Source organism: Canis lupus, chromosome 28 (assembly GCF_011100685.1).
Source record: "Canis lupus familiaris isolate Mischka breed German Shepherd chromosome 28, alternate assembly UU_Cfam_GSD_1.0, whole genome shotgun sequence".
NCBI lineage: Eukaryota > Metazoa > Chordata > Mammalia > Carnivora > Canidae > Canis > Canis lupus.
The window spans coordinates 23,574,590-23,588,068 of record NC_049249.1 but is presented as its reverse complement, the minus strand read 5'-3'; the positions used below and the strand labels follow the sequence as shown (position 1 = coordinate 23,588,068).

At 38.0% G+C, this 13,479-nt stretch overlaps 1 protein-coding gene across 4 annotated transcripts in view; it reads left to right on the top strand.

Annotated features, from left to right (window-relative positions):
* GPAM (glycerol-3-phosphate acyltransferase, mitochondrial) overlaps window positions 1–13,479 on the top strand; it is a 36,641-nt gene that overhangs the window by 6,250 nt on the left and 16,912 nt on the right. For all 4 annotated transcript variants that reach the window (XM_038578790.1, XM_038578789.1, XM_038578791.1 and 1 more), the window contains 8 exons: window positions 257–330; window positions 2,630–2,743; window positions 4,444–4,590; window positions 5,581–5,677; window positions 6,334–6,470; window positions 8,740–8,839; window positions 9,356–9,568; window positions 13,255–13,368. In XM_038578790.1, coding sequence (XP_038434718.1) covers window positions 257–330; window positions 2,630–2,743; window positions 4,444–4,590; window positions 5,581–5,677; window positions 6,334–6,470; window positions 8,740–8,839; window positions 9,356–9,568; window positions 13,255–13,368 — 996 coding nt within the window. The remainder of the gene's footprint in view (window positions 1–256; window positions 331–2,629; window positions 2,744–4,443; window positions 4,591–5,580; window positions 5,678–6,333; window positions 6,471–8,739; window positions 8,840–9,355; window positions 9,569–13,254; window positions 13,369–13,479) is intronic.

The window sequence follows — 13,479 nt, the reverse complement described above, 5'->3', positions numbered from 1 at the left end:
GGGAGTGAGGCAGGAAAGGGAGGCACAATTTCCTTTGCAAGGTAGTGGAAAGCCTTAGTTCTGAGCTTGTGACCTTCTTTGAAGGCTGAAAAGTACTTTTTTTTTTTTCAACAAAACATAATTTTTCTTCATCACTTAGATTTTTGAAGCAATGCTTAACTTTAAACTGAGTTATAAAGGTTATCAAGAAGTAGTAATGTGAGCTCTTCACCAGCAGTCCAGTTGTATACTTACGTCTACATTTTGTTTCATGTAGGATAAATTTTTCAACTCCAGTATCCCATCTTTGGGTTTGCGGAATGTTATTTATATCAATGAAACTCACACAAGGTAAAAAGAAATTTCTTTTATTTCTAATACCTCTCAAAAGAAATACTATAATAATGAATGGATATATTCTAAGAGGAATCTCTTCATCTTTTTTAAAGCTAATAGAATTGAGCTTTGGATACAAGGGGCTTTATCTAAAAACTGGAAGCAGCACAGCCCCCTGAGCAGCCTGTTACTATTACACTTTGTAATGATTTAGTAACTATTTTGGGAGAGTGTAGATTTCTCTTAATAGCTTTCTTTTTTTATTTGTATATTTATTTTATATCTGAAGTGTGCCAAAACGATAAAAGATTTGTCTGAGGAAAGAGTAGTTTCAAATGTCTTATCTATTATTATTTTATACTTAAAAATTGAAATCAGCCTAATTTATGGAGTTTTAAAAGATGTGTTCCTGCATTGAGCAAATGTTCTTTCATTTATTAGGTTAAGATTTTCTTTAGAATTCTTCGAGACTTCAGGCACACTGAAGATGGAGATGGGCTGTTAGGCATCTGAGCCAGAGAAAAGAGGCTTTGTTTTATGTGAATCTAGGCTAGGGGGAAGGGAAGGTTGTGTGAATGTCTGTGAGGCAGAAGAGAATGGCAGCCAAAAATGCTGCCAGTCCTTACAACTAATTCTAAGAGTAAATGCCTGGAGTGGGTCAGCAAGTAGGTTCAGGTGATGAGACATGCTTGAAATTCTGTGAAAAATTGATCCAGAAAAGTCAAGTACTTAAATTTGAAGGCTTTCTGATGTTACTGATCATATTTTGGTGATGAGATCATAAGTGAGCATGACAATACCTGCATATAAAAGGTCTTTTTTTTTTTTTTTTTTTTAATAGAACCAAAGTCAAGGGATTTATGTTTCCCCATTCCCATGCTACTCTTTTTTCTCTGTCTTAAGTTTAAAGGAGAGAGGAGAAATTATGGCCCACTATTTCTTTTTTTTCCTCTCTATTTGACTTAAGGAAAATCTCATAGGGTTTCTTCTTGTTTAAGTAGCCATTTTATGTAAAGCCAAAGGGTTCATTTGTTGTCCTCAGTTGGAAGCAGTTAAGGAAAAAAAAAAAAAAAAAGCATATGCTGTACTGACTAGGCAATCAGGAAACCAGTCTGTGTGATGAGCTGCCTCTGCAGCTCTGCGGTTGAGCTGGCTACTTAGCTTTTCTCTGCATGTTACATGGAGCAAAGCCTAAACAGTTTTATAAACACACACACCACACATTTCCCCCCCCCCCCCCCACACACACACACAACTCAATCCATTGCAAAAGGATTTCATCAGGAGCTGGGACTTTGCACATTCTAGTAACAGTTCTGAAAGTGCTCACTCAAGGAAGAATTTAGAAGTAAACACTTAACATAGTGGGTCAAGTTTGCAGAGAAATGAGACAGAGGAAAGGAGGTAGAAAAAGAATATCCAGAAAAAAGGTGAAGGAATGAGCGATTCATCAATAGTTCTTCCTCCAGTTACTTTTCCTCACCTGAGGGCTTTTCAAAATTCATGAATTTATATTTGAATCCATTTGAATGTGCTTATGAGGAAATGATAGTGAGGCATTATATAATCATTACAAATGGTTTCAAATCCTTGCATGTGAAGGTTTGTAGCATTCTTATTTTGTGGTCTCTGTCTCCAAAGCCCTATATAAGTAACACATAGTCAGCAACACTGATGGGAATGTGTCCTAGGCCTAAGATACGTCAAATGTCCGGGGGGGGGGGGGGAGGAGGTAAGAATTTCTGGCTTCGTAAGCCCAGTATACAAATGTTCAGACCGTACTTGAGCTATCCTTGACTTCTCAACTAATCAAGCCTTATCAATTCAATATGAGAGTCAGTGATACCTTAGATTAAAAAAAAAAAAATTACTTTAATAAAAAAAAATAGCCCTTTGTGTAGAAAAGACTTCCAAACTTTTTCTTTATAGCTCACAGTTAAATATATAGATCTCATTCAACATACTTGCTTTTAACAATGTTTTAATAAAGTAAGACATTTTTATTTCTTTTGTTTTTATATTGGTTTATTATTTGGCAGAGTAAAAACCAGGCATTTTTTTTTTTAAACCAAGCATTTTAGTACACAAATTCCAAGTTGAAATTTTAGTTGAGAGTACATGAAAGAAATCTGGAATGAAATTGTCTACGCAAATCATTCTGAACTGCTACGGAGAATTTGCTATAGTATGCCACATTTCAGGAATAGATGAAACAAGGGTTTGTTTTTATGGCAGGGAAACTACTGTATACTTCAAGCAATTTTTTTTAGGTCTTCCTAGTCTACTCTCTGCTAAGTCTTTTTTCACATTGCAGGCACCGAGGATGGCTTGCAAGACGTCTTTCTTATGTGCTTTTTATTCAAGAGCGAGATGTCCATAGAGGCATGTTTGCCACCAATGTGGCTGAAAATGTACTGAACAGCAGTAGGTAAGGGTAAGGATACTATTGTAAGGGGAAGAGGCAGGGATGGGGTGAGGGAGTGGGGGATCAATTCCTTTATTAACCTTTAGTTTCTCTGGGACTCTGTCTTAAGTGGGATTTCCATTTCCAAATGTTAAATGTTAAACTACAGGGAAAGCAAGGAAAGGCAGCAAAACAGGTGGTTTTGCGAATAATAGTCTTGTTTTATGCATTAATAATCAAATGGGCTTTTAATATGTGAAAGGTGAGTTAGAATTTAGAGATGCACATACCTAGTTCTGTTAAGTTTTCTTTAATATGAATATTTGGGACATTATGTTTCCTATCTTATAGCTGAAAGAGAAGTGCATTTGCTATTTCAGTTATTGAGTATGTAGGTACAAATTTTTGTGCTAGAAAATCCTTCCTAGAAATTTTAAGAGAATAACAATTCTGTCCTTGGTCTCAGAAGAGCTTGCTTACAAATGGGAGTGACTTGAACTCAGAGTGGGGAAAGAAGTCATTCTCAAGTTTAAGTGTTAGAGTATGGGAGTTTGCAGGAAGGTCAGTCTCTGCTCCACCTCATTGGTGTGGCCCATGTAGATATCTACCTGGATTTAGGGACCAGAAATCAGAGTGGTTAGAAAGACTGCTTTGAAATGCAGGCCCTATGCTGTGGTTGTTGAGGCCTGAACAGTGGTGGCACATAGTAGGTACTCAGTAAAGAATGAATGAATGAATGAATGAATGAATGAGAAAATAGTTGATATGGAGATTTAGTTATCTTCTCAATTACTTGTAAAAAATACATGCCTGGCCAGATTGAAATGAAGGTATTAAAGGAATAGGCTGAAGGTGCATCAGTGTCCTATGGAATTGATCTTTTGTATTAATGAATTACGGGACTATGTGGGGTTTTGCTGTGTACTAGTCTGAAATCAGTAGCAACGGTGGGAGAAAAATGTAATTATTTGAAACTCCTTTGGGTTATTGTATGTTCTGTTTTCTAGGTAAAAACCTTTAAGTATGTTTCATTCCATTGCCTGTTTTGACTAATAACTAGGATATTAAAAGTGATTTAAGGAGGTTTAACCTCACACGTTCCCTAAGTCACATGGAAGATTTACAAAAACTAGGTTAAATCTTACCTCTTACTTTACCACTTATCACTGTGTGTTGTTTTAATCTTGAGCTATGCCTTTCTTATATTAGTAAATTGATATGGGAAACACTTGTAAATATTTATACTCCTCTTTGATCCCTCCTAGAGAGTTTTACATATTGTTCTAATAAAGTCACAATATAAATGAGTAAAGTCTTCAGAAGAAAAATCACACTTCACCTTGGCAGGGGGCTTTGGATACCTCTGAATTATATTCCTGAAAGGATAACCTTTCTTTCTCTTCCTCTGCTAGACTGCAACTTTGTATCCCTTGCAGGATACCTGAAACATTCAATTCATGTAGTTGTTAAGCCAATGAATTTGAGTTAGGTTCTTAAATCCGCCTTCCAGATACCTCAGAGATTCCTTGATTTAGGAGTGTAATATCCTTAATATTTAGTGGGCAGCCAAACAAAACATATCTAATTTGAGCTTATTTTCAGGTTCTATAAGTATATTAAGGAGATTTATAGCTTTTCTTGTGATTTATAGCTGTGATTTAGAAAATACTGAATGCAGAATGTATCCTAGAACCAGTTACATTGTCTTTCTGTTTTCAAATCAGAGTTCAAGAGGCAATTGCAGAAGTGGCTGCTGAATTAAATCCTGATGGTTCTGCTCAGCAGCAATCAAAAGCCATCAATAAAGTGAAAAAGAAAGCCAAAAGGATCCTTCAAGAAATGGTTGCCACTGTCTCACCAACAATGATCAGGTATTAAAAGGCAAAGTAAAAAGCTTTCCTTCAGAGCCATCCGGTTTTGAGCAAATAGGGACTGAACCATTGGACTTTCCTAGTGCAGTGGTTTCCGTCCAAAGGAAGTTTGAGCATGTTCTGATGTTAAAACTAACTCCTTTTTATATTCTTATTCAGCTTCCATAGGAAGTAGCACTGTGGTAGGATTTGAGGTGCCTTAATCTTTGTTAATTGATAGCAACCATTGTACAACTGCTGACATCTCTCTAGACTTGTGTGGTAGATTTCACATATCCATATCTTACAAAAACTGGTTTTTTTTTTTAAGATTTTATTTATTTATTAATGAGAGACAGAGAGAGAGAGAAAGACAGAGAGGCAGAGACACAGGCAGAGGGAGAAGCAGGCTCCATGCAGGGAGCCCGACGTGGGACTCGATCCCGGGTCTCCAGGATCACGCCCTGGGCTGAAGGCGGCACTAAATCACTAAGCCACCCAGGCTTCCCTCCCCGCCCCCCCCTTTTTTTTTTTTTTTAAAGATTTTATTTATTCATGAGAGACACAGAGAGGTAGAGACATAGGCAGAGGGAGAAGTAGGCTCCCTGGGGGAGCCTGATGCGGGACTCGATTCCAGGATACCAGGATCATGAGCAGAGCCAAAGGCAGATGCTCAACCACTGAGCCACCTAGGTGCCCCAAAAGGGAGTAGTTTTGTACGGCATTCTGCTCACCTAAATATTCAGTTGATGATTTGCTTCTAAAGTGTAAAGTATGCTATTTGAGTGAAATGTAAGATTTAGTCTTTAATAAATACATGTATCTATACGTATACATGTAAAAATCAGCTCTTTAATTCAGAAGTTCAGATACAGACATACACACTAAGTTGTTTATGAGCACTTTTAGGTTGTAGGTTCAGAAACTTTAGACAAAAGTCAGTTCTCTCTCAATGTATTTATGCACATTCAAATTCCTTTTTTTTTTTTTTCCTCTTTAAATTTCTTTTAGACTGACAGGATGGGTGTTGCTTAAACTGTTCAACAGCTTCTTTTGGAATATTCAGATCCACAAAGGCCAACTTGAGATGGTTAAAGCTGCAACTGAGGCAAGAATTTGTGTGATCTGTCATTCTGTTATCCCCATGTTTGTGGAGTGATGTTAGTTAGAGTCTTTTGTATGGAAATGTTCTCTTGTGTCCTGTGTGCATCCAACCCATTTGGAAGATTTCCCCCATGTGAGGTGACCACAGTAGTTGTGCATTTGGGGAGGTGTGAGTAAAGGAGGACCTGCCAGTAATATGCTGGATTCCTTCTGTAAATTACCTTGCAACAACTCTGAAATCAGGTAGAACAATCCGTATTTTTAATGAAGAAATAGAAGTACAGATAAGTATTTCCCAATCATGGCTAGTGAGTGACTGCCCACGATTTCAACCCAAGCCAGGCTTGACTCTAAAGCCTCTGCTCTTTTGACATGATCAGAGCTGCCTCTCCGAAGGTACATAAAGTCCATTTGAATTCTCGACTGCACTTTTCCTTTCCTAACTCATTGTTACTGTGGTGGTTGTTGCTTTCAGCTGTGGAAGTATTAAATTGGGAGAAATTAGTGGAAAATGTTTTTAAAGAATGAGTCATTGATCAACGAGCATTCTAACCAAATATAAAATTGCAATTGTACACAGATCAATGACTCATTGATTTGATGTTCACATTTGAATTTTAAATTTGGCTTTTTTTTTTTTTTTTTTTTTTTTTTTACTAGATGAATTTGCCACTTATATTCCTGCCAGTTCACAGATCACATATTGACTATCTCCTGCTGACTTTCATTCTCTTCTGTCATAACATCAAAGCACCATACATTGCTTCAGGCAATAATCTTAACATTCCCATCTTCAGGTAAGACCAGCTTATTTTGAATTTTAGGGTAGTGGAAAGACTGTATGTTGAATATTTATTTTTTCATTATATGTCTTGAAACATAAAACCTGTTATTGTAAAGATGATATTAGCTTTTTTACTTTTGCTATATAAGTAATGCATATTTATTGTGAAAATTTGAAAAGTACAAAAAAGCATTAAGATTATTAATTATTTCTATGTTTTATGTGGGGTACTTAGTGAACTATGAATACCTCAACTTCATTGGGAATATTTATCAAATGGCTAAAAGTCCTAGAAAGATGAGCTAGCATATTGTATAAGGCTTGGCAGTAGGGGAAGGTAGGGTGGGTATGAGGGTTGTGGTGATGGTAGGAAGTAAGTAAGAAGAACCATACCTGTTAACTTTGCCCCGATAATTTAGTACTGCTAGGACATGTAATAATTATAGCATGACACGAAAAGTATATATTAGAGGTTTTTGGGAGAATGCAGTGCATTCCATTCAGAGGAAATAGTATGTGAAGAGGCTGAGAGGTTCAAATCCATGGTATGGTCAGAAGGGCAGGCGATTCAGTGGGATTAGAATATGAGATGCAGTTAAATGGTCAAAGGCCAGAAGTGGTCATTGCACAGGGAGTGAGAGCTAGATCACAACCAAGAGTTTTTAAGCCAAGAGTTTATGGAGTATATCCTGTAGTTGGGAAGTGGTCAGATTTGCATTTTGGAAAGTCATTCTGGATTAGAGGGATTTAGAACAATTCTGGCTCTATTGCAACTATTGCAATAGTTTAGGCAAAAGGTAATGAAGGCTTAAAATTTGTCGTGGTGCTCTTGGTAAGGAAGGCATAGAGTGGCCACTAAGAGTACTTAGGTGAATTTATAAGATGAAATGCTAGTCCACAGTGGGAGAGGGGGAAATGAGGGAAGAAGCCTCCCAGATATTTACCACCTGGTGACAGTAGAGCTGATCACCAATGGGGAATGGGTGAGGAGTAGGTTTAGTTGGTTTAGGACATTGAAGGCTCAAATTTCAAAGCATAGAGCATCTCTGAGGTCAGCTCTGAGCAGTTGGGAATAGAACGAGGATGGATTCACAGTAATTGGTGGGGGAGTGGACTGGCAGATTGTGCAGGTAAGGTCTCACAGAGTGGCAGTGTGATTACCTTTGTGTGCTGTGAAGTTTTACCCTCAGCCTCACAGTCCAAGGAGCTCCTTCCTAATCCTTTGCTCAAAGTTCTGTGGCTGGCCAGACTCATGTGAATGGCTGAAGGGAGGTCATTCATTCATGTGTCAGTTGATACTTACCCAGCTATGTTTTAGACAAGAGTGAAGAAGGTAACGTAGTCCTTGCCTTCAAATAGCTCTGTAGTTTTGCTCTTAGAGGATATTGAAAATGTATGTTGATATTAATATTAATATCACTCTATTTGAAAAGGGGGATGCTCTGAGTTTGGAAAGGTTGACTTAGGTATTATAAAATTTCATTTCAATGTCAGAATCCATCAGTGTCATAGAAAGAACCATAGGATTGAGAGAAGAATCGTCTTATCCCCCTGTAAGGGTACATGAAGCACATTTTTGTTTCATGTTTTGGGAAAATGGTTATGCTTGGTTTTGGTTTGATAAGATTATCATTGTCTTACTGAGGCACTCTCTAAGCAGTACTTTCTTTTTAAAAAAATATTTTATTTGAGAGAGATTGCACACAAGCAGGGGAAGGGGCAAAGGGAGAAGCAGACTAAGCAGGGAGCCTGTCATGGGGCTCAGTCCTAGGACCCTGGGATCATGACCTGAGCTGAAGGCAGATGCTTACCAACTGAGGGACCTAGGCGTCCTTAAGCAGTACTTTCCAAGAACATTTGCCCAAGGAGCTTCTGCCACATCACATTCATTTTGTAGTAAATGTGCCAAAGGTAGATTTCAGGATATCTAATAGTCAATGTCCTGAGATCTTTGACAGTTTTAAGATTTATCAGTATTTCATCGTCCTCTTTAAATCTATAACACCATCTTTGCAGGGTAATATATTGTACAAACTTCTTTTAGTTTGGAACAGATGTTATTAGAGCTTCAGTACATGAAGTGATATTCTAAAGGCTGACAAATGATGCAAATGATGGAAACATGTCAATAACATGAAAATGGAAAAAGGCTCATGTTTTCACTGTCAGCTCAAACAACACATGTGGTTTATATTCATGTGGCATATGTTTTGAAGTAACCTAGAATTTGTGTATCCTTACGTTTTTCTTTATAAATAACTAATGCATTCCTTAATTTGCAGTACCTTGATCCATAAGCTCGGAGGCTTTTTCATACGACGGAGGCTGGATGAGACGCCAGATGGACGGAAGGATGTTCTTTATAGAGCTTTGCTCCATGGGGTATGTACATTCTCTCATTCTTTTTTTTTTTTTTTTTTAAAGGTTTTATTTATTTATTCATGAGAGACACAGGGAGAGAGAGAGGCAGAGACAGGCAGAGGGAGAAGCAGGCTCCATGCAGGGAGCTGGACGTGGGACCCGATCTCGGGTCTCCAGGATCACACCCTGGGCCGAAGGCAGCACTAAACCACTGAGCCACCTGGGCTGCCCACGTTCTCTCATTCTTAAAGCCCTTATAGTAGTTGTCACAGTAGAAGGAAAAAGAGACTTGACTGAGATTTAAAAAATTGTCTGAGAAATTATGTAAGTGGTTACTGTTTGAATATGGGGCTGATGATTATTTCTGTTATCACCAAAATAGAGCATTGGAGGAGCTGGCTTGCTATTATTCATGAGTAAAATATTTTGTCAGTAGTTAAGTTACAGGTTTCTGTTTGTTTTAAGATTTAACTTGGCTAAGCTTCATCTAAGTTGGGTGGTCTTGAACTCACATTTTACATTCTCCTTCCATTGCAGCATATAGTTGAGCTACTTCGACAGCAGCAATTCTTAGAGATTTTTCTGGAAGGCACACGCTCTAGGAGTGGAAAAACGTCCTGTGCTCGGGCAGGACTTTTGTCAGTTGTGGTAGATACTCTGTCTACTAATACTATCCCAGACATCTTGATAATACCTGTTGGAATCTCCTATGATCGTATTATTGAAGGTCACTACAATGGCGAACAACTGGTAAGAGGCCTGCTTACCCAAAAGTGTTCTTCACTGTCAACTCTTTTGCTTTTAGATACAAGCTTTTGGAATCAATTAGGAATTTTTTTGCTATTATTTTATTTAAAGCACTGTGGGAGACATGGTAGCGTGGTCATACTGAGTAGCTCTCATCTTTTGTGTCAGTCTGATTGGTAGTGCTGACCTGCTGTTTTCCTGCACTTGGAGGGACTGACATGGTTAGATTTTCAGTGCTGGCCATGACTGTGGAATTGGGAAAGGCAAGAACACTTGGCACTGAGTTGCCATCTCTACCATGGAGGGTTAAATGTAGTTCTCCCCAGGGTTTATGGTTTATGTGTGGGTTTTAAGTTCAGCCTGAAGGAGTGGTGGGATCACGTCGAAAAAGCAACTGTGAACTCATTTGATAAGTGGCAGTAATTTTTTAGTAAACTTTTTATTGAAGTAAGTGTAATAGTTGGAGAAGAATGCACAAATCAGAAGCATGTAGGTTGAATGATTGCAAAGTGATCACACTCGTGTAACTGGTATGCACATCAAGAAACAATATGATCATGCCCCTAGGAACTGCCCCCCCGCCCACCATGCCCCTGTCATCACTGTCCTCTCAGGGGCAACCACTTATCTGCTTACAGAATAGATTAATTTTGCCTATTTTTGAACTCTTACGTAAATGAAATTATGTAATATATGGATGGTCTTTTGCTTCTGGTTTTCTTTGCTCAAGCAGGCGTTTGTGAGATGCATCCGTGTTGTTGTGTTTAGCCATGTACCATGATCTGTTGAAAGGCAATTTGGTTTCTGGTTTTTGACTATGGTCAATAGGCGGTAGATTTCTCTTGATGACCATATATATGCATTTTGTTGGGTATGTACCTACAAGTGGAATTGCTGGGTCATAAGGTATACGTATGTTTGGCTTTAGCAGATAATGCCAGTTTTCCAGATTGCTTTTATCAACTTACCTGCATTATGAGAATTCCAGAGGGATTTTGTTTTGCTCTGATTTAGTGTAGAAGTCTTGGATAAAGTATTGGTTTTGAGCTTAACTGCCCCTAAAATGCCAGAAGTTCAAGGATACTAGATAATTAGAGTCTTTATTACTTTTTTAAAGATTTTATTTATTTATTTATTTATTTATTTATTTATTTATTTATTTATTCATTAATTTATTTGACAGAGCGCACCAATAGGCAGAGTGGTAGGCAGAGCAGAAGGAGAGGGAGAAGCAGGCTCCTGGCTGAGCAGGGAGCCTGACTCGGGACTTGATCCCAAGACCATGACCTGAGCCGAAGACAGATGTTTAACTGACTGAGCCACCTAGGCACCCCGATAATTAGAGGCTTTAAAGATGAAGTGATAGACCGGATTATCATCTGTGTTCCTCTTAGGAGACCCCTCCTTGAATTGGTCTGTGTTGAATATGTACACCACTCACCCTGTTTCATGAGGCCATATCTGCATCCTGTGTCCATTAGAGGCCCATCATTGTGCCTTATGTATATTAATATTCAGTAAATGTTACTAAATGAATAATTGGATTAAAGGCCACTGGGGCTAGATTTGGCATTCACTTGCCTAATATTGGATATGTGGGCTCTGGTGATCATCAGGCTTCATATAAATGGCACCTGACCTATTTTTATCTGAGAACTGCAGAACAGTTCTCCAGCCTGTTGCATCATTTTTATCCTTCGTTAGTTTGCAATGGTATTTTTTCTTTGTTGTGTGTTTTAAATTTCAATTCCAGTATAATTAACATAGTATTCTATTAGTTTCAGGTGTACAGAATGGTGATTCAGCAGTTCTATACCTTCCTTAGTGCTCATTATGTTAAGTGTACTCTTAATCCCCTTTACCTAATTCTCCCATCCCCCCCACCTATCTCCCCTCTGGCAACCATCTGTTCTGTGTAGTTGAGGATCTGTTTCTTTCTTTGCCTCTCCTTCTCTCTCTCTTTTCCTTTTGTTCATTTATTTTGTTTCTTAAATTCCACATGTGAGTGAAATCATATGTATTTCTCTGACTGGTTTATTTTGCTTATAATTATACTCTATAGTATAATTATAAGCTCCATCCTTGTTGCAAATGGCAAGATTTCATTCTTTTTTATGGCTGAATGACATTCTATTATGTATATATGCTGCATCTTCTTTCTCCATTCAGTCTATAGGGATTTAGGCTGCTTCCATACTTTGGCTGTTGTAAATAATGCTGCAATAAACATTAGGGTGCATCTATCCTTTTGAATTAGTGCTTTTGTATTTTGGGGTAAGTTCCCAGTAGTGTGTGATTATGGGATTGTAGGCTAATTCTGTGTTTAACTTTTTGAGGAACCTCCAGTGGCTGCACAAGTTTGCATTCCCATCGCCAGTACATGAGGGTTCTTTTATCGCCACATCGTTGACAACAGTTGTTTCTTGTTTTGTTGCTAGCCATTCTGACAGGTGTGATACCTCATTGCAGTTTTGATTTGAACTTCCTGATGATGTGTTGTTGGCATCTGCATGTCTTCTTTGGAGAACTATCTGTTCATATCTTCTGCCATTTTTTTTTTTTTTAAGGATTGATTCATTTATTTGAGAGAGAGAGAATGTATGTACCCCTACAGGGGGAAGGGGCAGAGGGAGAGGGAAAAAGAATCAAGTAGACTCTGTGCTGAGCCTGGAGCCTGAGGAAGGGCTTGATCATCATACGAGATCATGACTTGAGCCAAACTAAGAGTTGGATGTTCAATGGACTGTGCCACCTAGGCACCTCTGCCCATTTTAAATTTTTTTCTTTTTTTGGTGTTGAGTTGTATAAGTTCTTTTATACATTTTGAATATTAACCCTTTATCTAATATGTCATTTTGCAAATTTCTTCTTCCATGTAGTAGGTTGTCATTTAGTTTTGTTCAGTGTTTCCTTTGCTGTGCAGAAACTTTTTTACTTTCATGTAGCCCTAATAGTTTATTTTTGTCTTTATTTACCTTGTCTTGAGACCTGTCTAGAAAAATATTGGTATGACCAGTGACAGAGAAATTATTGCTTGTGCTCTCCTCAAGGATTTTTATCATTTCAGGTCTCACGTTTAGTTCTTTAACGCATTTTGAGTTTATTTTTTGTGTATTTTTTTGTGTATGGTGTAAGAAAGAGATCCAGTTTCAATTATTTTGCAAGTAGTTGTCCGGTTTTCCCAGCACAATTTGTTGAAGACAGGTTTTTTACCATTGCATATTCTTGCTTCCTTTGTTGAAGATTAATTGACCATATAATTGTGGGTTTATTTCTGGAAACTCTATTTTGTTCATTTATGTGTCTGTTTTTGTGCCAGTACCATAGTTTGCAGAGGTGTTTTTGTGAATGGTGTAAACAGTGTGCTAAATGAATTAGTGTTCTGGTTTTCACTGACCAAACTGTCTCTCCCCATAAAAGGATTACGTCTTTTTGCATCTTTGCATGCTAAGCATTTATGACAGGTCTCAGTCAAGGAACACTTTTCCTTCTTTATCCAATGTTGTCTCTTTCAATACAAACATCTAGTTTCCTTAAAAAAAAAAAAAATGGTGGGCACCTGGGCTCAGTTGATTTAAGCGTCCGAGTAATAAGTGAATGAATGAATGAATGAATGGCATTTTTTGGGTAACAGAATACCTTGTTAGCTTTATTTCTTACCATGCTGTTCTTTGAAAATTGGCATTCAGGGAAAACCTAAGAAGAATGAGAGCCTTTGGAGCGTAGCTAGAGGAGTTATCAGAATGTTACGAAAAAACTATGGCTGTGTCAGAGTGGATTTTGCACAACCATTTTCCTTAAAGGTGAGTATTTATTGGAACGAAGCGGTATTAAAGTGCTGGCATAGCTCTGTGTCAGAAGATGTGGGCTTTGGTTCTGTCTCTGCTGCCTCCTCTCTGTGTGACCTTGGTATC